The sequence below is a fragment of the Typopeltis vanoorti genome, chromosome 9, assembly GCF_054136105.1.
Source record: "Typopeltis vanoorti isolate ZY-2024b chromosome 9, IOZ_Tvanoo_1.0, whole genome shotgun sequence".
Taxonomy (NCBI): domain Eukaryota; kingdom Metazoa; phylum Arthropoda; class Arachnida; order Uropygi; family Thelyphonidae; genus Typopeltis; species Typopeltis vanoorti.
Genome location: NC_143557.1, coordinates 69,642,689 through 69,666,475, shown reverse-complemented (window position 1 = coordinate 69,666,475; position 23,787 = coordinate 69,642,689). Strand labels below are relative to the sequence as shown.

General features: G+C 35.7%; 1 protein-coding gene across 1 annotated transcript in view; it reads left to right on the top strand.

Moving 5' to 3' along the window:
• Positions 1 to 23,787, top strand: part of LOC150103130 (uncharacterized) — a 607,032-nt gene that overhangs the window by 83,305 nt on the left and 499,940 nt on the right. Inside the window, exons 5-6 of the mRNA XM_090397550.1 lie at positions 6,509 to 6,578; positions 21,713 to 21,847. Coding sequence (XP_090253676.1) covers positions 6,509 to 6,578; positions 21,713 to 21,847 — 205 coding nt within the window. The remainder of the gene's footprint in view (positions 1 to 6,508; positions 6,579 to 21,712; positions 21,848 to 23,787) is intronic.

Below are 23,787 nucleotides of genomic sequence, written 5' to 3'. Positions count from 1 at the left end.
ACATCACAGTACTTGATATTGTCTGCCATTCAAGAAGCCTATCCTCATGTTTAGTGTTGAGTACTAGAGCTATTTCTTCCTTTCCCTGATCATTATTGCCTCAGTATAACGTTGTATTTGTTATTAGTAGAATCTCGCCTGATTTTGGCATCAACATTTTGTGAACACCAATTATGTCAACATTGTATTTTGCTAATTCCAAATTTGCCAATTCTACTTCTTTTCATTGATGCTTCTTGAGTTGATGGTGCCTATTTTGAATTCTGCTGATGCTGAATTGGAGTTTGTTCCAGTAGCTATCTTTTTACTCTTTGCCCTTGTTCCATCCTGAGACTGTCCTGGTGTTTAACTGTACATTGCCTCATCTGGTATGAAATTCCATCATGTTGTACCATTTTGTTTTGATTAAGCCAATAAGAATACACTTTTGGTTGGTTCAATCCCAGATTCCCAACCTGTCCTGATTCATTCAGTATCCAAGTAGATACTTACTAATGAAATGAATGAGCTGTGAGGATTAGACATCAGGAGTCCCTGTTAGTTATCTGCATTGTTTAACAGGCTATGTGGTCCCTTCTCCATTATCTGTCTTCAGCCCTTATGCTAAAAAGAAGTTTTTTCAAAAGAAAAACTTTTTAAAGCATATGTTTCATAGAAGAACACTTATAATTTGGATAAATTTAGCAGCACCAAACTGGCAAAGAATGAAAACTGTCTTCTACAAACCTGTCCTAAATGCAATTAGGATATAAATTTGAGTGTTTTATACTGTAATACATTTTTTTTTTATGGAGTGTTTTTTGTGATGATGTGATTACTATATCTTGAGAATGCTCCAGTAACTAGAGGTTATATATTTGCAAAAAGTGCTTACTTCTCTAATCTTTTATCCTATATCATAATTTATTCTATCATTTAACTATCTTATATACTGTATACTCTGCATTGTAGATTTTATTGAAATTTGGAATCTTTACTAAAATTTGAGTTATGAATTTATGTTTAAATTAGACCATTTTTAGTGGCACAATTTGGCAAAGCAAATTCAGAAAGAAATTATACAAAATGATATGAATTAAATATAAACTGCCTACAGTAGAGAAGCTGAAAGTGGATTTTGATTTTTTTTCAGGTCATTTCTACCATTGTGTATTCTAACAGTGTAAGTCAGGAGAAATGTGTATCATTTTGAGCACTTATAAAGCAGACATCGCAGATAATCATATCCACAATGGGATTCAAACTCACAGGCTGTTGGTTGGAGAATGAATATGGCATCCATTTGGCTAACCATCCTAGCAAATGAAAGTTTTATGGGAAGACTGTTTGGAAATGTAATTTATTCAACTCCTGTTGCATTTCAGAAATGTTATATCCATTGGGGCAAAGATCTATGTAAATGTGGTTGTCTTAAGACTTTGTAGAGTAGATATTATTTACTTGAAGAGCTACGGTTTTGATAATACAAATGTCTGGATTAATAGCATGTTGGGAATCTTTGCATCTTGTGTAAAAATGGGTTTTTATAAATTGAAAAGCTGAAGCTATGAAAGCCAGTTTATTAACCTCCCAAGGAATCCCAATTAATTATTGAATTCTTTCTTTTTCAGTAGAGAACTTTATGTGGTGATACATATTTTTGATTTTTATCCAGGAAATTTGCTCAGTTGTTTTAGAGGATATCTAGATAGCAAACACAACCTCCACAAATCAGAACCAACAGGTGTAGTTGGAGAATGCTAGAAAATAGTTCTTAAAATTATATCAGATAAAAATGTCTCAGGTTTCATGAAATAGGAATATCCATTGCAGTTGTATGTAAAATATTTTGCATGAATAATGAAATCAAAGTTGAGCAATATTAGGAGGAAACTTCTTTTCAAAAGTGAGGTGACATAATTGTTTACTAATATCCATTATAAGACATACAAACAGTCAATCCTCAACTCATAATGCAGTTCCATTCTGACAATCCCATTGTAAGTTGGCAATCATTGTGAACCATAAGGATATGTTAACGCTTTGGACTTGTCTGAATGCTAAATTATGTCTGCTGGTGTTACATTTTAAAATGAATTTTAATCTTTGTTCATAGTGAAATAATACCAGCATTATAACATAATTTCAGTATATGGTACTGTAATAATTAATGACTTCAAATTCAGTGAAGGCAACGATAAGCACTCTGAGGATGGCTGATGAGATGCATAACTTGTGGAAAGTTATGCACTACATCAAATTGCATCAAACTGCATCAAATTGAACCACTAGACCAGTGGTTCCCAAAGTGGGTGGTACGACCCCCCCCCTTGGGGCACTGGTACGATCTGTGGGGGGCAGTAGTGGCCCCATGACCAAAAGGGAATGTTGAATTGAAGTAAGGGGGTGGTGAAAGTATAGAGGACAAAAATTAGGTGCTGAAAAAATGTTATCATAAAAAATTTTGATGATATAACGTTATATGATATAATGATGATATTACTGTTGTATAACGTAAGTAAAGGTCATAATGGTTGCTTTATTTTCTAAAGAAATGCACAAAACGCAAGTTACACTCGATCATAAGTCCGATGACAGGTCTTAATAAGCAAAGTGTTGGTAGGTATGCGCTTTCAAGTGATTGGGATTTTACAAGTCCAGTACACTTTGGTAGGAACATGTGCATGTTATGATTTGTTCACTGTATAATACTATAAATATGTGAGATGTATGAAATAATTTTTAGATGGTTTCTGAGTTGTGTGACAAGCAGTTAGCAATTTGATGTAGTTCATAAAAATTTTAGTGCATATTCAATATCTAGTCGGTACCTTACACGGATTACACACAAAGCAAATTATTGTTGTTCCAATAAAACAGCGGGTTTCACACGAGTAATTTTATACCTTTTCTTGTAAAAATAATTTGGCTTAGGGTACATGAGAAATTGCATTCTAGCAATTTTGTAAATTTAACTTTTTTTTTACAGATAATATCATGGCTGAACCCAAAAGAAATGGAGACAATATAGTATCAAATATTTGAAATACGACTTTATTCAGTCGCCTACAAATAAAACATTACCAATGTGCTTGATTTGCCAAAATTTTTTTTCAAATAAATCTATGAAGTCTTCAAGACTAGAAAAACATTTGTCAAAGATTCATGCTAATAAAAAAGATAAGAATTTATCGTATTTTCAAAGCACTTAAAGAAAAATATTTGAAACAACCAGTATTGGTAGGTATGTTTTCAGCAGCATCCAAACTAGATGATGGGTTGCATCAACATTTCCTTACTGATTGCTAAATTGGGAAAACAGCATAATGTTGGCGAAGAACTAATCCTATCAGCTGTTAGTGAGGTCATATGAACTGTACTGCACAAGCCAGTCTCTGATAAGAAAATTCCTTTGAGCTATAATACAGTGCAACGAAGAATTGATGAAATGGTCCAGGATGTTGAAGATTCATTATGTGAGTATTTAAAAACAACCCAGCACTCTATACAACTTGATGAGTACTTTACCAGGAAATGAAGCCTTGATTTTAGCATATGTACGATACATAAAAGAAGAAAAAATTTGTCAAGAATTATTTGCTAACTGACACTAAAGGAAAATTGATGTTTCATGCATTGGAAGAGTGTTTTAAAGAAAAAGAAATCCCTCTGAATAATATCCTGTCAGTTGCTACTGATGGTGCTCCAGCAATGGTAGGGCACTGTCACGGTTTTATTGCATATTTCAAAGAGGCAGTGCCAAACGTATTCACTGTACACTTTGTGATTCATCGTCAACATTTAGTTGCCAAATACCTGAGTGATTGCCTACACAAGTCATTACATTATGTAATTACAGCAGTCAACAAAAATCAAGTCATTCATTGAATGATAGATTGTTTGGACAACTTTGTATTGAAAGTGATGAAGAATTCAATAGCTTGCTGCTCCATACAGAAGTTCGTTGGCTGTCAAAAGGTGCCTATTTGAATCGATTTTATGAACTCTTTTACTCAGTGCTATAGTTTTTAGAAAACAGATGATTCTTTATGAGCCAACTTGATTAATTTCAAAAGTGACATAGCTTATTTGACTAACAAATTTAAGTAAACAAATCCACAACTCCAAGGAGATGAGCTGAATTTAATAAAAACAAAAGCTGTTATTTTTGTGTTTGTGTCAAAACTTGTTCTGTACAAACTAAACTTGTGACGAGAATTCAGCTAGTTTCCAAAGCTGTCAGCAATGGAAAAATGTGATGAAGACGTGCTCAGCTATATGGGAGATACTGAGACAAGGAGTGATGAGAGCTTGGTCCAACTTTGCTACAAGTTGCCAAGGGATGTACCACCTTACCTCAGTCCTGAAGATATTTTCAGGTGCAAACTTTGTTTGCTTACACTTGGATAAAGGATTAAACTAAATTTATTATTATTGTCAGCACTTGGAGGCTCTCCGTTGCGATTTCAACAAACGATATAAAGATATTCTTGAAATGAAAATACCTGATTGTGTTGGTACCATTTTCAAGTACAAACACAGAAGAATCTTTACAATTACAAGAACTGATAGAAGTAACAACAAATGAAGAATTGAAATTAAAATTCAAAAATGGGACCAACAGTTCTGGTTGCAAAAGCGCCCATACTTCATCCTGGATTGTGGGCTGTAGTAAAAAAGTTTTTATTCGCATTTCCATCATCATATTTAGTGGAATGTCGGTTCAGTACAGTCACAAATCTTTTAACTAATAAAAAACTGACTGCAAGTAGCTGATTGTGGTGATTTAAGAATGCTGCTGACAAATATAGAGTCAAATATCATTAAATTGGTAGCAGCACACCAGGCTCATCCTTCTCATTAAGATTGTTTTTAATATTACTGATTGTTATTTACTATTTTATGTGTGATTTTTACATATGCAGTTTGTTTGTTTTCTTAATTTTAATTTTCAACTCTAACTTGCCCTATGTGCAATAGTTTTAAAATTTCAGTTCCAAGGTGTCTTATTTCCAAATTTCAAAAATCTCTACTAGATGCATAATAAAACACAAATTTGTTTCTGTATCTATCTGTTTGCTCGCTTAAAACTCAAACTGCTGATCTGATTTGCATATGATTTTCTTTTATATGTATCAGTTAGAGCTAGTCAGGTCTTAGAAAGTAGTTTTCAGGGGGTGCTGAATAAATTTTTTTTTGAAAAGGGGGGCAGTAAGCCAAATAAGTGTAGGAACCATTGGACTACACTCATCTTCAGAGGATGGCATGACTGCAGGAGTGGGCCTCTTTAATGATGCCTTTAAAATCTGCATAGTTTGCCTTTCCTTTCTGCATAAATTTCTTTCGCAAGCAATTATGCATAATTCTGTTTAATTTACTAAATCTTTCCATGTTAAGATCTGTTTTCACAATAGTAATCTTATTAACACTGGGAATTGCCTCTGCCAGTTATTTCACTGTAAGCTTTTTTTTGAGGGGGGGATTAGCTTCTGTGATTTTTCTTTTTTTTTTTTTCTTCCTGTGATGTTCTCCCGCCCCCTCCCCAATAATGTTCTCTTCTTCCATGCCTTTCATCAACTATTATCTTGTCACCAATCTCTCGCAGGACTTTGTGTTTGTCAAATTCTAGGACTGTGTGAACATATATTTTCACACAGTAAACATCATTCATACACTCTTCTGTCATCTTCTCTACATGTTGCACCTATAGTCGCTATACAATTCAAGATATGATATATATCCCTTCAAAAAGTTTCTGAGGGTTTTTCTCACCCTCAGTAGCAATAATATGCCTTGAGGACAGCACTAACACTGGTCCGTGGGTTAGAGGAGTGAGATGGTATTTGGTAAACTGATTATTAGATGGCTGTTGTGGGTATAAGTAGTTGCAACTTGAAGTCCCTCTCATCTCTGTATTATTACCATATTCTGCTTTTTTACAGTTTCTGGCCATTTATCATTTGTGAGGCAGGTGTTTACCTTTCAATTCTACGTCTCTCACAGTTTTAAACTATAAGCTTACAATTATATGTTTACAGAATTAATCTTAATTATGCAAATATCCTATTGCAGTAGCAGACAGCTGAGTATCGGTTGTATGGTTGAACTAGTGGATAGAGCTTTCAACTCTTTAATCATTAGGCTACTAGGTTCAAATTCCACCAAATGTTTGTGAATGCCTTTAGGTGGTAGATGATTTGGTATTCTGTGTGAGACCAATCTACTTGGTGGCTTGAAGTGGCTTAAAAATGTTGCGTGTTTGATCTGTGGAAGAGGATTTCTGGATTATTTAACCTTTATCCTTCTCTCATGATGCTAAATGTGAATACGTTTACATCTTTTAATGGGTGTTTTCACAGTGTGATTCCTTTTTGTCTTGTACAATTCTTGAATTAATGCACTCTGTAAACCATAGTGACGCTAACCTTGAATTGAATCAAACTTGCATTAAATAAAATTGCATCATCATGACTTAATGTCATTTCAAGTTAAAATTGTTGAGTATGTTTTTTTTTTCTTTTCTTTTTAGGTTAAGTCTGGGGAAGTCAATAAACATGGGGTATATATGCCAGAAGCATATGACACTTCTGAGAAAACAGGTAATACTTTTCATAAAAAGATCTACAGAACATAAAAGTAATTTGCCACGTGTGTGTGTGTATATATATATCATTGAATTGGCATACATCATAGATATATTAAACTGAAAAAGTCAGATTCTTTGCTTATGTTTATATATATATATATATATGTTTGACTCTCTTTAGCCCAGTATTAATCAGGCAGAGTTTCTAATTTAGTATAATTTCCATTCTCATTTAGATTACATTACTTAATATTATTGCATCTACAGGGTGTTCGGGATAAATTTGACAGTTTCGTAAGGAAAAAGAAAATCTTCTTTGTATCTATTAAATTTAATGAATTGACAAAAAAACATTACAGGCAGAGTTAATTACAATACTATCAACAAGATTTACTCAAAATAACCACCATTAGCATCGATCACAGCTTCAATTCTGCTTCGGAACCTCGAACAAGCTGATGCTACAGTCTCCCTGGGAAGGGCCGCAAAAACTGTTTTAATTTTATCCATTAACTGGGCTTTTGTATTACTGGAAGTGCGATTGGTGTCTTTTTCAACTGCGCCCCATACAAAATAATCCATGGGGTTAAGGTCTGGGGAGTTTGGAGGCCAAACATTTGGACTGGTGAAGTCGTAGAAATTTTCAGACAACCATTTTTGACTTTTCCCAGAGGTGTGGCAAGGGGCCGAATCCTGCTGCCATACATACGGCCTACCATTGGCTACCCTTGTTATAAAGGCTTGACTACAGTTAGCAACTCCACGAACAAAGCCCGAATTCCAATGCCAGGGTTCTTCAACACCTGTTCCTGCAGATTTGCGAGGAATTCTGCTGTACGAACGCAATCAGATCGTCTGCTAGGGATCTTTCTTCTTGCTACATCCTTGTAGTCACCATTGCAAGTCTCTAGTTCATGCCTGATTGTTTTTACTGTATTCAGGGAGCATTGGGCAGCAGTCGTAATATCCTTATTTTGATGGCGGGCACGAATCATCATGATACAAGTTATTCTCTTCCATGATTCAGGTGGGTTCCAGCTATCCATCCTTTCTGACATCTTATATATGAATGAAGAAGGGTCCAAACTTTTAAATGAAGAGAAGTGTGTGTTAATACATGTAACTTACGGAAAAATATAATTAATTATAAATATGTCAAATTTATCCCGAACACCCTGTATATTATGTTATGTTCTTATTTATACTGGTGTTCTTTTCTAGAAGATAAGAAAATAGCATAAACACACACACATGCTTTTTAATTTCTATCAATAATTTCTACAAATTCCTTGCAAGTGCTTCTGCCTGACTTCTAAATTTCAAATTTCGTCACAAAAAAAAAAAAAAAAAAAAAAAATTTTGAGAATTGTGTCAGAATATGAACCAAACCAATATTTTCTTTCTTTTCAAGGGTATAGCTTTAAGACTTATTTATTAATGTATGATGATACAATGGTTGCGAAGCACATTGGGCAGGTGTGGTATCATCTTATTCATGCAATTCCAAGGGAATAAAAGTTTCAAGTTGTGTTACTCAATCATCATCATCATCATCATCATCAAATTCCTGACATGTATCCTCAAGGGATGTACAGGATATGATAGTATTACATGAAAAATTTACATCATTACTAACTTCCTATCTACAATTTTTCTCCAAATCAGTCTATTACTTGGCAAGATTCCAACATTTTCAGATCTTATATTTCTATCGTCTATGGCACTTTGTACCGTGTCAATCCACCTATATCTTGGTCTTCCTCTGGGTTGTTTTTCTGCCAACCTGATAGAGAACACTTGTTTTCTAATCTTTCCTTGCCCATTATGTTTAAGTGACCATACTACCTGAGATTAGCTCTGGTAATGCATTCCTGGATGCTGACAATGTCAAGTTCTTTCCTAATATCCTCGTTTTTAATATGATATTGCCATTGATGCCATCTGTTCATTCCTCTAATCTTTCTCAGGACTCTCATATCTGCAGTCTCTAGTCTTTGGTCAAGTGTTTTACTTCTGAACCAGCTCTCAGATCCAAAACTTAAAACTGGTTTGAATACTGTCTTGTACAGCTAACTTAGCGTTCCAACTAATTTCTCTCTTATTCCATATGAATTTATTCAATTGAATTCCTACCATACCAGCTTTGTTGATTCTGTTGTCTATTTCCATATTTAATTTACCATCCTCACTAAAAATTGTGTATAAGTAGCTGAAAAGTTTTACTTGTTCCACAGGTTATACGTTCAAAACACAGTCGACATTTTCAACGATTCTACCTATTTTCATTGTCTTTGTCTTTTTATTGCTGATCTTCATACCATATCTATTACAACAGTTATTCAATGTAATCAGGGAATCTTGCAAACTTCTAGCGGATTTATTTAAAAGTATATCATCGCCAGCATAAAGCAAAGAGCTGACATTAACATCTCCAATTCTGATATCATGTTTAATACCACTTTCCTTCATAATGGTATCCATATAGATAATTAATGACAGAGGGGATAATGTACATCCTTGTCTCACACCAGATTTAACATTAACCCATCTTCCTGTACTTCTTTCAATTCTAACTGCTGACTTACAACTCAAATAAAGACTAAGTAATGCTTGATATAATACCCCATTGACACCATATAACTGTAGCATATTGAATAGCTTCTCTCTTTGCACCTTGTCATATGCCGTTTCCAGATCTACAAAATACAGATCTTTGTTATATTCCCATGATTTCTCGACTATTTGTCGTAAAGTGAAAATCTGATCCTGACAGCCTCTATTTGACCTTAATCCAGCTTGTTCTTCACCCAGCTTTTTTTTCCACAATTCTTGTCAACCGTTTCTCAAGTATACTTGCATAGATCTTGCCAGGAACACTCAGTAAGGAAATACCTCTGTAATTCTCACATTCAGTTTTATTTTACTTTTTATATATGAGTACTATTAGAGCTCTTCTACAATCATCAGGAATTGGTTCCACTATGCAGTGCAGCCATTGTAAGACTTTTATACCACCATGCATCACCATTTCTGGTCGAATATCATCTTCTCCTGCAGCCATTCCACATTTCAAGCCTTTGATGGCTTTTTCTACTTCAAGTATCGATATGTATTCCTGACTGTATGCCTGTTGAGTATATTTTACCACTGTGCTATCACTGCTTGTTTCATTTAGCAATTTTTCAAAGTAATTACTTCATACTTCAAGGATATCTTTTTCTCCAGTTTTCATGTCACCTTTATCATCTCTAACTCCTTTTACAACACTCTTTCCTCCATTTCTAAGCTTCTTCAACAACCTCCAGAATATCTTACCACATTCTTGATATTTATTTTCTATGTTCTTGCCAAAGTCCTCCCATGACTTTTGTTTAGCTAGTTTTACACAGTGTTTCACTTTCTTACATTTGTCTCTGTATTCTCTAAGAACACAAGCTGACTTATTTGCCAGGAACTTTTGATATGCTTTCTTCTTTTCCTTCACTGTCTTTCTAGCTTCTTGTGTCCACCATGGAGTTTTGATTTTTTTATCTTTGCAGACAACTTCACCATATGCATCTCTAGCTGAATCAATCAGGGCTTTTCTTCAAGGCTTGCCACTGAATTGCCAAGGTTTGGTTCCTGTTCTCAAACTCTTTCAGTTTTCCTTCGATAATCTTTGTGTATTTTAGTCTACAGTTCACATCTGAGAGCTGCTCAACTTTTATTCACTTTAAAAACTTTCTTACATGTCATTCTTTTCAATATGAAATCGAATTTCATCCTGATCAAGACTAAATAGTGATCACTTCCAATTTCAAATCCTCTGTACACTCTGGTGTCCTGCACCAGGGAGAAAACATCACTATCAACAATAGCAAGGACCAACTTTTTCTTTTTCGTTTTGTCAGTAGCTTTCTCTAGAGCCTCAAAAAATTCCTCCACTTCTACCTTAGTAGAGCCTTGTGTGGGACCATAGGCACAAATAAGTCTCATTGTCCAGTTCCCCATTCTGATATTTGCCCACATCACTCTACTTCAGACTGCCATTCAAGAAGATTAGCCTCGTATTTAGTGTTGAATACTATGGCTACTCCTTCATTTCCTTGATTTCATTTCCTGAATATAACATTTTGTATTTATTGCTCAGAAATATCTCACCAGTTTTTGTCTTTTTTGTTTCAGTCATCCCTATTATGTCGATCTGGTACTTATCTAATTCCTCAGCTAGCTCCATTTCTTTGCCATTCAGGCTTCTTATGTTGATAGTACCGATCTTTAACTCTGGTGATGTTGAGTTGGGGTGTGATTTCAGATTCAATTGCCATCTCAATTATTAATGTATTATTAAAATGATTTGGAAAATAATTTAGGCATACTGTAGCAAATCTGATAAATATCAATTAATATTCACTCCACCCATTAATTATTATGGGGATCATCATCAAATTTCTGATATATATACACTCCAGGGGTGTATAGGATATGATAATACTACATGAAAAATTTACATCATTACTAACTTCCTATCTACAATTTTCCTCCAAATGAGTCTGTTAAATGTCAAGAATCCAATATTATCAGGTCTTATATTTCTGTCTTCTAAGGCACTTTTTACTGTATCAATCCACCTACATCTTGTCTTCTTCTGGGTCTTTTTCCTGCCAACCTGGCAGAGAACACTTGTTTTGCTAATCTTTCCTCTCCCATATGGTCACTTAAGCATTCTGCTTAAGTGACCGTACCACCTGAGATTAGCTCTGCTAATGCATTCTTGGATGCTGACAATATCAAGTTTCTTTCCTAATATCCTCATTTTTAATATGATATTGCCATTGATGCCATCTGTTCATGCCCCTGATCTTTCTCAGGACTCTCATATCTGCGGTCTCTAGTCTTTGGTCAAGTGTTGCACTTCTAACCCAGCTATCAGATCCATAAGTTAAAATTGGTTTAAATGCTGTAATTTTAAGTTTATGTTTTGGCCAATTTCATTCTTATTCCATATAAATTTATTTAGTTGACTTACTACCATACCAGCTTTGTTGATTCTGTTGTTTAACTGGGCAACACCCCAGCCGGTATGAAATTCTGTTATCTTGTACCATCATTTTGAAATTTTGGTTTAAGCCAATAAGAATACAATTTGGTCGGCTAAATCCCAAATTGCCAGCCCATCCTTGTCCGTTTAGTATCAAGGTAGATACCTAAGAAGGTGCCCCACGGAAAGATGAGGATTAAATATTAGATCAGAAGCACTGATCGGTTATCTGCATTCTTTTGATAGCTATATGGAGGTCTCCTCTAAGTTATATAGCTTTGACCCTTAAGCCCCCTCTTGTGAATGTCACATGGCAAAAATACATAAATAGTTTTTTAGGGAAGGATTTCTAGGCTAGGTTGACATAGACAACTTTATGGAAATGTTCATATTACTTGAATTTATTTAATTCAAAAGTTGATAACATTTATTTTCTTGAAGCTTCAATTAAAAATTAATATATCTTATATTAGTCTTCAGTCAAATTATTTAATGCAATTTACTAAAATAAAGAGCCAGAAGCTTCATTCGGCGATGCAAAATTATATAAATCCAACATTATTTCAAAGCCGAATGCAGAAATTATGAAAGTTTCGTATAAAATTTGACCAGAGAGCTTACTGGAGTACTCTTGCCAGCATTTACCAGTTGCCTAGTGTGGACCTTATAGGAGACATGATTGCTTTGCCCAAGCGTCGTCCATATATTTGCCTTCTATTGGTCCGTTTTGTTAAGGTTTCACTGACTTCACAGCTGTTTCGAACTGGTTGGTTCTCCTCAGAGACCAGGCAGAAACCTTAAGAGAGCAAATACTCTCATTCAGTACTAAGGAACTTGAAGTGTCGGAGAGGTGTATTTTTCGTAAGCGAACTCTCAGTTGGTGTGTATAGCATTTACCAAAATAAAATGAAGCCTTTTGGCTCTTTATTTGTAAATGTAAATTCCCCTCTAAAATTCCAGCACCATAACAATACCACTAATAAAATGCTAATGAAAATGCTATTTTTAAATTGCAGTCAACATCCAGTATTTGTTTCACTTTTTTATATATCTCCTTGGTCACCTTTGGTCAATTCTATGAGGGAGGATGTAAAAATGTTGTTAGAAGAGGCAAAACTGAAGAGTGAGAAGTTGAAAATTGTAAGTCTCCTACTACACTATGATAGAGGTGAACCAAGGAGGAGGATGTCTAGCCAATGAGTCTATACATAGATTGTGCAAAGGGAATGATTTAGAATATGTGGATCGTGGTCTCTGTCTGACAGAAAGAAGAATTTGTTCAGTGCTGATGGCTGCATCTAAATGGATTTGGTGTTAGGTGTCCTGGACAATGCTTTGTTCACCAAGTATGCTGAAGTGCAAATTCAGGGAAACTTGAGCAATTAGGGTAGAAGCGAGTGAGTGTGAGAATGACCAAGTGAGGAATCTAATCTCTTGAGCAAAAATATTGAATAGGGTAGTCGATTCAGAAAGTAAAGGTGTGTGTGTGTGGAGGGGGGGACTAAAGGGATGCTGCAGTTTGTATATACTAATGCCAAAAGAATCAGGAACAAGAGGGAGGAGTTTTTGGCATTAACCAATGCCAAAAACTCCTCCCTCTAGTGCTAGTTTGCCAAAAGTTATAGGCATTAGTGAGACTTGGCTAACAGAAAATGATATAGTTACAGGGATTGAATGTGAAGTGTTTAGTATTTTCAGGGAAGATAGAATCAGGGAGAAGGGGGGGGGTACTACTGATGATAGCAGATGAGTTGCAGCCAAAAAGAATAGGAGACATGCAGGAGGGTAGTTGTTCATTTGAAGAAATCTGGTATAAGATTAAGGCCAGTAAGACAAAATATACAGTTGGTTGTTGACTAGTGAGTTCCACGTATCATCTGGAGGACGTGCATCGTCAAATTAGTATAATGAATTCAGGTCAAGTGATTATTATGGTAGAATTCAACTATGGAGATATAGACTGGAAGGAAGAAATATTGCATGACAGGAAGGAAATAGAATTTATAGACCTGCAAAGAGAATTGGGGTGCTTAAGGGTCAAAGCTGTAAAACTGAGAGGAGACTTCCACATAGCCTTTAAAGGAATGCGGAGAACCGCACAGGGCTTCTGACCTAATGTTCAATTCTCACCTTCTCGTGGTGCACCCTGTTGGGTATCTACCTAGTACTGAACGAACGAGGATGGGCTGGCAATTTGGGATTTAGTCGACTTAATTGTATTCCTATTGGTTAAACCAAAATAAAAATAATGGTACAACATGACAAAATTTCATGCCTGCTAGGTCGTTGCCCAGTTAAACAAGGCCCCCGTTGTTTTCACCAGGGAACCAGGGCAAACAGTGAAAAGTCAGCTACTGGAACAAATCTGAAAACGCACCCCAACACAATATCACCAGAGTTAAAGATCGGTACTATCAACATAAGAAGCCTGAATGGCAAAGAAATGGAGCTAGCAGAGTAATTAGATAAGTACCAGATCGACATAATAGGGGTGACTGAAACAAAAAAGACAAAAACTGGTGAGATCTTTTTGAGCAATAAATACAAAATGTTATATTCAGGCAATGACAATAAAGGAAAAGGAGTAGCCGTATTCAACACAAAATACAAGGCTCAACTTCTTGAATGGCAGGCAGTGTCAAGGAGAGTGATTTGGGCAAATATCAGAATGGGGAACTGGACAATGAGACTTATTTGTGCCTATGATCCCACAGAAGGTTCTAGTAAGCTAGAAATGGAGGAATTTTTTGAGGCTCTAGAGAAAGCTACTGACACAATGAAAAAGGAAAAGTTGGTCCTTGTTAGGGATCTAAATAGCAGAGTAGGAAGTGATTGTCAGACATACAAATATATTTTGGGAAAATTTGGAGAAAAGAGCAAAGCTAATAATAATGGCAAATATCTGTTGGATTTCTGCTCAGGACATGGATTGGTTATTACTAACACCGTGTTCCAACATAAAAATGTGCACAAATTCACATGGAGAGAAAAGGCAAGGAATAAGAAAAGTCTCATTGACTATGCTATTGTTGATAGTGATGTTTTCTCCCTGGTGCAGGACACCAGAGTGTACAGAGAAATTGGAAGTGATCACTATTTAGTCTTGATCAGGATAAAATTGAATTTCATATTGAAAAGAATGACGTAAGAAAGTTTTAAAGCGAATAAAAGTTGAGCAGCTCTCAGATGTGAACTGTAGACTAAAATACACAAAGATTATTGAAGGAAAACTGAAAGAGTTTGAGAACATAAACGAAACGTTGGAGATTCAGTGGCAAGCCTTGAAGAAAGCCCTGATTGATTCAGCTAGAGAGGCATGTGGTGAAGTTGTCTGCAAGGATAGAAAATTTAGAACTTCATGGTGGACATAGGAAGTGAAAGAAAAGAAGAAAGCAGAAAAAGATATCCTTGAAGTATGGAGTAATTACTTTGAAAATTTGCTGAAATGAAAGAAGCAGTGATGACAGCATAATGATAAAAAACACTGACCAGGCATGCAGTCAGGAATACATATCCATACTTGAAGTAGAAAAAAGCCATCAAAGGCTTGAAATGAGTAAAGGCAGCAGGAGTAGATTATATTCGACCAGAAATGCTGAAGTATGGTGGTATAAATGTCTTACAATGGCTGCACTGCATAGTTCAGAATGCCTGGACAGGGACGAATTCCAGACGATTGGAGTAGAGCTCTCATAGTACCCATATATAAAAATGAAATAAAACTGAATGTGAGAATTACAGAGGTATTTCCCTACTGAGTGTTTCTGGCAAGATCTATGCAAGTATACTTGAGAAACGGTTGACAAAAATTGTGGGAAAAAAAGCTGGGTGTAGAACAAGTTGGATTAAGGTCAAATAGAGGCTGTCGGGATCAGATTTTAACTTTACGACAAATAGTCGAGAAAGCATGGGAATATAACCAAGATCTGTATTTAAGTTTTCTCGATTTGGAAAAGGCATATGACAAGGTACCAAGAGAGAAGCTATTCAATATGCTACAGTTATATGGTGTCAATGGGGCATTATATCAAGCAATACTTAGTCTTTATTTGAGTTGTAAGTCAGCAGTTAAATTGAAGGAAGTACAGGAAGATGGTTTAATGTTAAATCTGGTGTCAGACAAGGATGTACATTATCCCCTCTGTTATTCATTATCTATATGGATCACATTATGAAGGAAAGTGGTATTAAACATGATATCGGAATTGGAGATGTTAATGTCAACTCTTTGCTTTATGCGGATGATGTTATACTTCTAAATAAATCCGCTACAAATCTACAAGATTCTCTGACTAAATTGAATAACTGTTGTAATAGATATGGTATGAAGGTCAGCAATAAAAAGATAAAGACAATGAAAATAGGCAGAATCATTGAAAATGTCAACTGTGTTGTGAATGGGGAACCTGTGGAACAAGTAAAACATTTCAGCTACTTAGGCACAATTTTTACTGAAGATGGTTAGTTAAATATGGAAATAGACAACAGAATCAACAAACCTGGTATGGTAGGAAGTCAATTGAATAAATTTATATGGAATAAGAGAGAAATTAGTCGGATCACTAAATTAGCTGTATACAAGACCGTGTTCAAACCGGTTTTAACTTATGGATCTGAGAGCTGGATCAGAAATAAAACACTTGACCAAAGACTAGAGACCGCAGATATGAGAGTCCTGAGAAAGATTAGAGGCGTGGATGGCATCAATGGCAACATCATATTTAAAACGAGAATATTAGGAAAGAACTTGACATTGTCAGCATCCAGGAATGTGTTAGCAGAGCCAATCTCGTGGTATAGCCACTTAAACAGCATGGGCGAGGAAAGATTAGGAAAACAAGTGTTCTCTGCCAAGTTTGCAGGAAAACAACCCAGAGGAAGACCAAGATATAGGTGGATTGATATGGTACAAAGTACCTTAGACGATCGAAATATAATATCTGGTAATATTGGAGTCTTGACAAGCAGCAGACTGATTTGGAGAAAAATTGTAGATAGGAAGTTAGTAATGATGTAAATTTTTCATGTAGTACTATCATATCCTGTACACCCCTTGAGGGTACATGGCAGGAATTTGATGATTATGCTAAGAGAATTACTTACGGCAGCATGTGATGAAGGGGACTAGGGATGGCAACCAAGGTTACAAAAATTGCCTCTAATTGGCGAAAGTAACCATGCAGTCTTGACTTGGGAGATTGTAAAACATGAGGAATATTCTATCAAGAAGGGATATTTGTGGAACTACAAGACAGGTGAATATGACATGCTTAGGGAAAAGCTTATATCTGTACCTTGGCATAAAACATTGCAGGGTTAGTAGTGCGTTGGATATAGTTAAGGGTCATCTAGAGGAAGCAGTGTTAAATTGTATACCTAGGGTAAGGAGGGTTAATTGGGTAGGAATTAGATGGTTGAGTAATATCATTAAGCATGAGCTGCAAAAGAAGATGCTGTTGAGGATATATAAAGAGAAAGGTGATCAGCAAACTCATGAACAGTACAAGGCTCAAACAAGAAAGATGACTAGCATGGCAAGGAAAGCAAAATCAGATTATGAGAAGAATCTAGCTGAGCAGAGCAAAGGAAATCCCAAAGTGTTCTTTTGTTATGTGGCAAGTAAGAGAAATAATAACTATGGAAGATTAACCTTAATGAGTGATGATGGTCATGAGGAGACAGAAGTGGATAAAATAGTTGAGTTACTGAGTGACCACTTTGCAAGGGTATATCATCGTAGTGAGGTTACTGCTTTAACCTATGTGACAGACAATATGGGAACAGAGGTGGATGAATTGGAGGTTCTTAGGATATTGCAGAATCTCATTATAAATGCAGCTGTGGGATTAGATTGGGATATCAGCTAAAGTTTTGTGAGAATCTGTAAAGGAACTGGCAATGCCTTTGACTAGGCTCTTTAAGTTTCAACTCTGGTAGAGTTCCAAGGGAGTGAAAATAGGGCAAAATAATTCCTTTGCATAAGGGAGGTTCTAAGACTGCGGTATAATAAATTTAGTTTAATCCTTTATCCAAGTGTGAGCAAACAAAGTTTGCACCTGAAAGTATCTTCAGGACTGGGGTAAGGTGGTACAACACCAGGGCACTCCTTGCAAAGGTGGAGCAAGCTACCAACACTCCTATCTCAGTATCTCCCATAATGCAAAACACATCTCCTTGCGGATATGGATATGTCTAATGTTGTGCATTAAGGGAAGGGTCACAACCCAGACTAGTTTCGACCTTTATTGAGGTCTCTTCAGTGGGAGCCAGGCCCAAGTGGAGATACCAGGCAGAAGCATTAGCAGGTCATCTCTACCTATAGGAATTGCCAAATGGTGTGCCACCCTTTTTTAATAAATTACTCAGGATTTAGAGAAAGATGTTGTAAGGTGGTGGTGTTGTACCACCTTACCCCAGTCCTGAAGATACTTTCAGGTGCAAACTTTGTTTGCTCACACTTGGATAAAGGATTAAACTAAATTTATTATACTCTAACCAAGTGAAAAATAAACTTTCAACATCTTTCTCTAAATTCGGAGTAATTTATTAAAAAAGGGTTACACACCATTTGTCAACTCCTATAGGTAGAGATGACCTGCTAATGCCTGGTATCTCCACTTGGGCCTGGCTCCCACTGAAGAGACCTCAATAAAGTTCGAAACTAGTCTGGGTTGTGGCCCTAACCTTAATGCATAATATTAGACATATCTGCAAGGAGATGTGTTTTGCATTATGGGAGATACTGAGATAGGAGCGTTGGTAGCTTGCTCCACCTTTGCAAGGAGTGCCCTGGTGTTGTTCCACCGTACCCCAGTCCTGAAGATACTTTCAGGAGCAAACTTTGTTTGCTCACACTTGGATAAAGGATTAAACTAAATTTATTATACTCTAACCAAGTGAAAAATAAACTTTCAACATGAAGACTGCAGTAGCAAATTATACACTGATCAGTATGTCAGGCATGGTGGTAAAAGTACTAGAAAAATTGTAAAAAAAAAAAAAAAATATATATATATATATATATATATATATTTAAGAATGGGTAGATAAAAATATGATACTGTATTAGGGTCAGCATGATTTTGTGAAGGATCAGCCATGTCTTAGTAATTTACTAACTTTTTATAATAGAGTAACAGCTGAGTTGGATAAAGGAAATGGCTACATGATGATTTTGCAAAGGCATTTAACAGAATACTATATTGAACTCTGTAATGCAAATTATACAGATGGGGATGTGTATGACACTGGTTAAGTGCATAAGAGGGTGGCTGCTGGACATATATCAAAACGTGGTATATGGCGGGGCAGAATTGAGGCAAAAAACAGATGACTAGTGATGTACTGCAATGTTCAGTGTTTGGGCCATTACTGTTTAATTTGTACATAAATGCTATAGGAAATAATCTCAATGAAATATTCAGTTGTTTGTTGATGATGTGAAATTAGGTTCAGTAGTAGTTAATCAATCAAGGCGATATTGAGAGCTTGGAGGACAATTTAAATAGGATGTCAATATGGGTAAAAGTTAATGGGTGTCAGTTTAATGTTGAGAAATGTCAAGTTATGCATTTCGGAATAAATAGATTATAAGCTGTGTATCACCTTAATGGCACTGTACTCAGAGAAATAGATGAAGCTAGAGATTTAGGAGTGGTGGTAGACAGAGTCAAATTTTAGAGAACATATATTGATAAGCTTGCTAAGGTAGCCCATAAGATTATTTGGCTATTGAAGAACACATTAACAAGAAGAGATAAGGAAGTTGTTATTCCTCTTTTATAAGGCCATGATATGCCCACATCTGGAACACTGTGATCAAGTCTAGTCCCAGGGTTTCTTGGGGTTGAGGATTCAGAGGTAAGTGGCCTGTGGAATGTTCCCTATGAGGTTAGATTGAAGGTGTGTGAATTGCAGAAGTTGGTTGATAGGAGAAAAAGAGGGGATATGATAGAAACATTTAATTTCTTTCAGGATTTTATAGGATAGATGCAGGGGAAATGTTTCAGCACTTGGCTAGAGGGACCAGAACAAGGAATCATCTCTGGAAGTTGAATAAAGGTGTGGTTAGTAGGGGTGTGAGGACTAGATTTTTTGCTTGGAGAGTTGTGAATGAGGGGAAATGGATTGCCAGAGTCACTTGTGAGTTCTTTGTCTGTTAATGGGTTCAAGGAGAGGTATGATAGATTGTGTGGATAGATTGGATCTCCTACGATGAATCTTTGGACTCCATGGAGGTGCCTGTATAATAGTAATCTTTTATTCATTTTGTAACATTTCCCTGTAAGTTTCGTAGCTTATGAACATTTAATTTGTTTAGCTGCTTTTATGCATAGCTTAGCATTTCTGTATGTATTCCTTGAGGAGACGTTCTGCAAATTTCTGGTAAGATTTAAAAAAAAAACTCTTCTTATTTTTCTTTCATAGCATATAATAAATTACATGCTGTGGGAGATTAATTTCATCACCTGGTGTGAGAATATTACTAGAAGTTTCAACAGAAGTTTTATGCTTCCACTTGAACAATAATCAGGCTAGCAAAGAACTGATGGTCTATTTCATCTATTTCAACCACAAACTACTATGCTACAACAGATTCTTGAAATATCTGGACATCACTTTGGATAGAACTCTATCCGTTATACTGCATCTCATTAATATAGCATCCAAGTTAAAAACTTGAAATAACATACTGCAAAAACTTTGTGGAACAAATTGCAGTGCCTCAGCAGCAGTGCTTTGATGCACTGCTCTTGCTCTCGTTTACTCTGTAGCTGAGTACTGCTCACATGTGTACTTAGTCGATGTTCAGCTTAACACCACTATGTGCCTCAGTTCTGGAACTGACATCAATCCCAACCTACTGGCTCTCAGTGCTAAGTTACATTCCACCTCATCTTTGCAGATTCAACGTTCTTCTACTTAAATATAGCAAAATCATGGAAATCCAAGATCTCCCAATCAGCAAAGACATCTTGTGCCTAGAAATAAATAGGCTATAGTCAAGACACCTTTCTGCCTTGACTATAGGCAAAACTGTCTTTCTTCAGTCTGTCTTCTGCCCTCTGATTGGATAATCAGCTTTCTCCCTGGTCATTTTGGATGGCATATTTTCTTTGATCTTTGCCACCTAGGCAGGAGTGCCTTAGGGCTTTGTTCTCTCATCTCTATCATCATCAACCCTGTCAACAACATGCTTCGTTCATCTTACTCCTTTGACAAACCGTGTGTAGTTCTCAGACATCTCAAGCTTCAAGGTGATCTTCATACCATCAGTGAGGCAAGGATAGAGCTTACTTTCTCTTGGCTTCAGTAATACACACATCACCAGGCAGTAACAGATCTCTCTCATTCTGACTTTTTACCTCCAGCCCCTCTTAGCATAAGCACATATCAGTAGCTTCCTCATTCTTTTTGCTCAAGGAGTTATTTTATGTCTACTCAGCTACTAACCTTCTTTAAATATCAAATCCACCCATCCTTAGAATAATGTTCACATATTTGGGGTGGTGTACCTAAAACTCTCCTAAAATTTTTGATGCTGTCCAGAGGACGGCTCATAGGCACGAGCTAGTTTCAGCTCTGTCTCTTCCAGCCACTTCCATGGTCACTGCTCCAGTGAACTAGCAAAAATCATTCCTTTGCTTAATGTTGGTCCTGTTGAAACAAGTAGCTGCTGCTGCCCAACATCCTTTTTCAGTACAACTGCAGACATATTGAACTAGCTTCTCTTCATTTATTCCACTACCTCTGTCATCTGAAACAATGTTCCTGATAATGTGTTTCCCGACAACTTCATCCTCCAGTTCTTTAAGAAAAATGTCAATAGATATTTTCTTTTTCATTTCTTATGTGCACTGATGTTCTGTAGGTTTTTGTACCTTGTGTGTGTGTGTGGGGGGGTAACCTGCTGGGAGTTTGCACCCCAAGGTGTGGATTGTGTTGGTAGGTGTAAAATTGAGCTATTATCTCCATATTATCTCCATTCCATTGTCAGTATTTCTTGAAAGGTGGTATGGAAATTTCTTAGTATACCACAGATTATTTAAGTTCTCTCCTGTTACTCTCTTCCCTAAAGAAATATTTTTTATTTGCGGAACTGAAGTCAACTTTTTCTTTTTATACAGGCAGGAACAGTGAAGAATCTGATTTGACAGTGTTTCGAATAAATTCCATGATTGATTATCTTAAGCAAACTCTTAATATTGAAATTCCTAATGACTGTGATTTAGATGAAAACTTCATTTCCTTGGAAAGAACAGGTAATTAGTGTAGTGTCTTATTTTGTTATTTAATTAATTTGTTATTACTACTTTATATTAAATGATTGCTTTTTTATTGAAATAAAATTATTTTATTATCAGAGTGCTTTAAATTGAGCTTTAATAAACTCTTTCTCTTATTACTCATCGAATTCTTGATATGTGCCCTTGAGGGGTGTACATGTTACTGTAATATTATACTGTCTGATTAAGTTTGCATTATTACTAACTACCTATGAACAGTTTACTTTCAGATCTATTATTTGTCACATCTCCAGTATGGTCACATTTAACATTTCATTTTCTAAAATACTTTTAACTGCGTTAGTTTCTAGCTATTCTTCATCCTCTCCATCTTTGCCCTGCTATCCTGGCTCCAAACACCTGTTTGGTCTTTCTTCTCATATTCTGTAACTATTTAAGTAACCTACACGACCTTAGATTAGTTATGTTCACACATTCTTGAATGCTAATAGTGCATTTTTAACATAATTTTTAATGATTCTGCCATTGATGCCAAGCCAATCTGTTCACATACCTAATTTTCTCAGAATTCTGATGTCTGTGATCTTTCAAATTTATTTCTAACCCAACTCTTATATCTTTTAATCAAAAGCTGTACATCTATAAATTAGTTTTAAAGTTATCCTTATATGTTACTACTTCAATTTATTCAGTTGGCTCACCCACCATACTTGTATCATATATCAGCTTTGCTTATTCTGTTATCTATTTCCAAATTTAAATGACATTTTCAGTAAAAATTATACCTAAATAGCTGAAGTATTTTACTTGTTTTATATGTTTGTATAGAATGCTTAAAAGAATATCATCGAGCAAGGTGAGAAACATTGAAATTTTGGTTACTAATGGTCTAATAAACATGTTAAAATATGAATAAATATAGATGACATAAGTTTGTTGTTTTAAGGATACTTGCGACATAAGACTGAATGATATAATCACGTAATCACAAGAAAGATATTTATTTAACCAAATATTTCGGTCTGGAAATAGCAGACCATCGTCGGTGGTATTACAAGAACAGTTTAAAAAATATACAAGCTAGAATACTAACAATAGATCGTTGAAATTAGAACATGCCGCGTGATGTTATATCACTAAGTATGAAACGAAATATTTTGAAGTAGAAACATGATTGAATTTGCTATTAAAAAAAAAAAAAAAAAAAAAAAAAAAAAAAAAAAAAAAAAATTAATGAGTAATCTTGATTAGGCTTTCCCAGATTTTTGATATAGATATGCAGTCATTACGATTCAGGTTGGGATGATGGAGCAAGGCCTCCGCGCTTTCCTTGAACAAACGTTCGAACCTATAACGGGATCTATGTAAGAGGCGCGTTTTGGACCAAAGGATGCTGTGGTCAGTTTCAATCCCGTGTTGAGCCAAACCAGACTTTTCAGGTTTATTGTGAAGAATGGATGATTGATGTTCTTGGATTCTTTTTTCAAGAGAACGTCCAGTCTGTCCAAAGTAAGAGAGATCACAGTTGCAAGGAATTTGATAAACTCCAGGAAGAGATAAAGTTGAGCGTTTGTCTTAAAACAGGAATTATAAAATGTCTCATCAAAAGAGCCAAAACTAATTGTTCTACTTTTGATTATCTACAGAAAGAACTTTCTACTATCCAGCAACACATGAAACTCAATGGCTTTTCTGAAAAAAGTATTCAACGTCTTCTTACATCTTATAATCCTCCACAAAACAACAAAGATTCAATACGTCGAGTACCTATTCCTTATATCTCCGGTATTTCAGAACCTATCGCAAGAATTTTGAAGAAATATGATTTAACAGCTACGTATTCTCCTATTAACAAATTGTCTTCTCATTTTCCTTCTCCTAAAGACAAACGCTCAACTTTATCTCTTCCTGGAGTTTATCAAATTCCTTGCAACTGTGATCTCTCTTACTTTGGA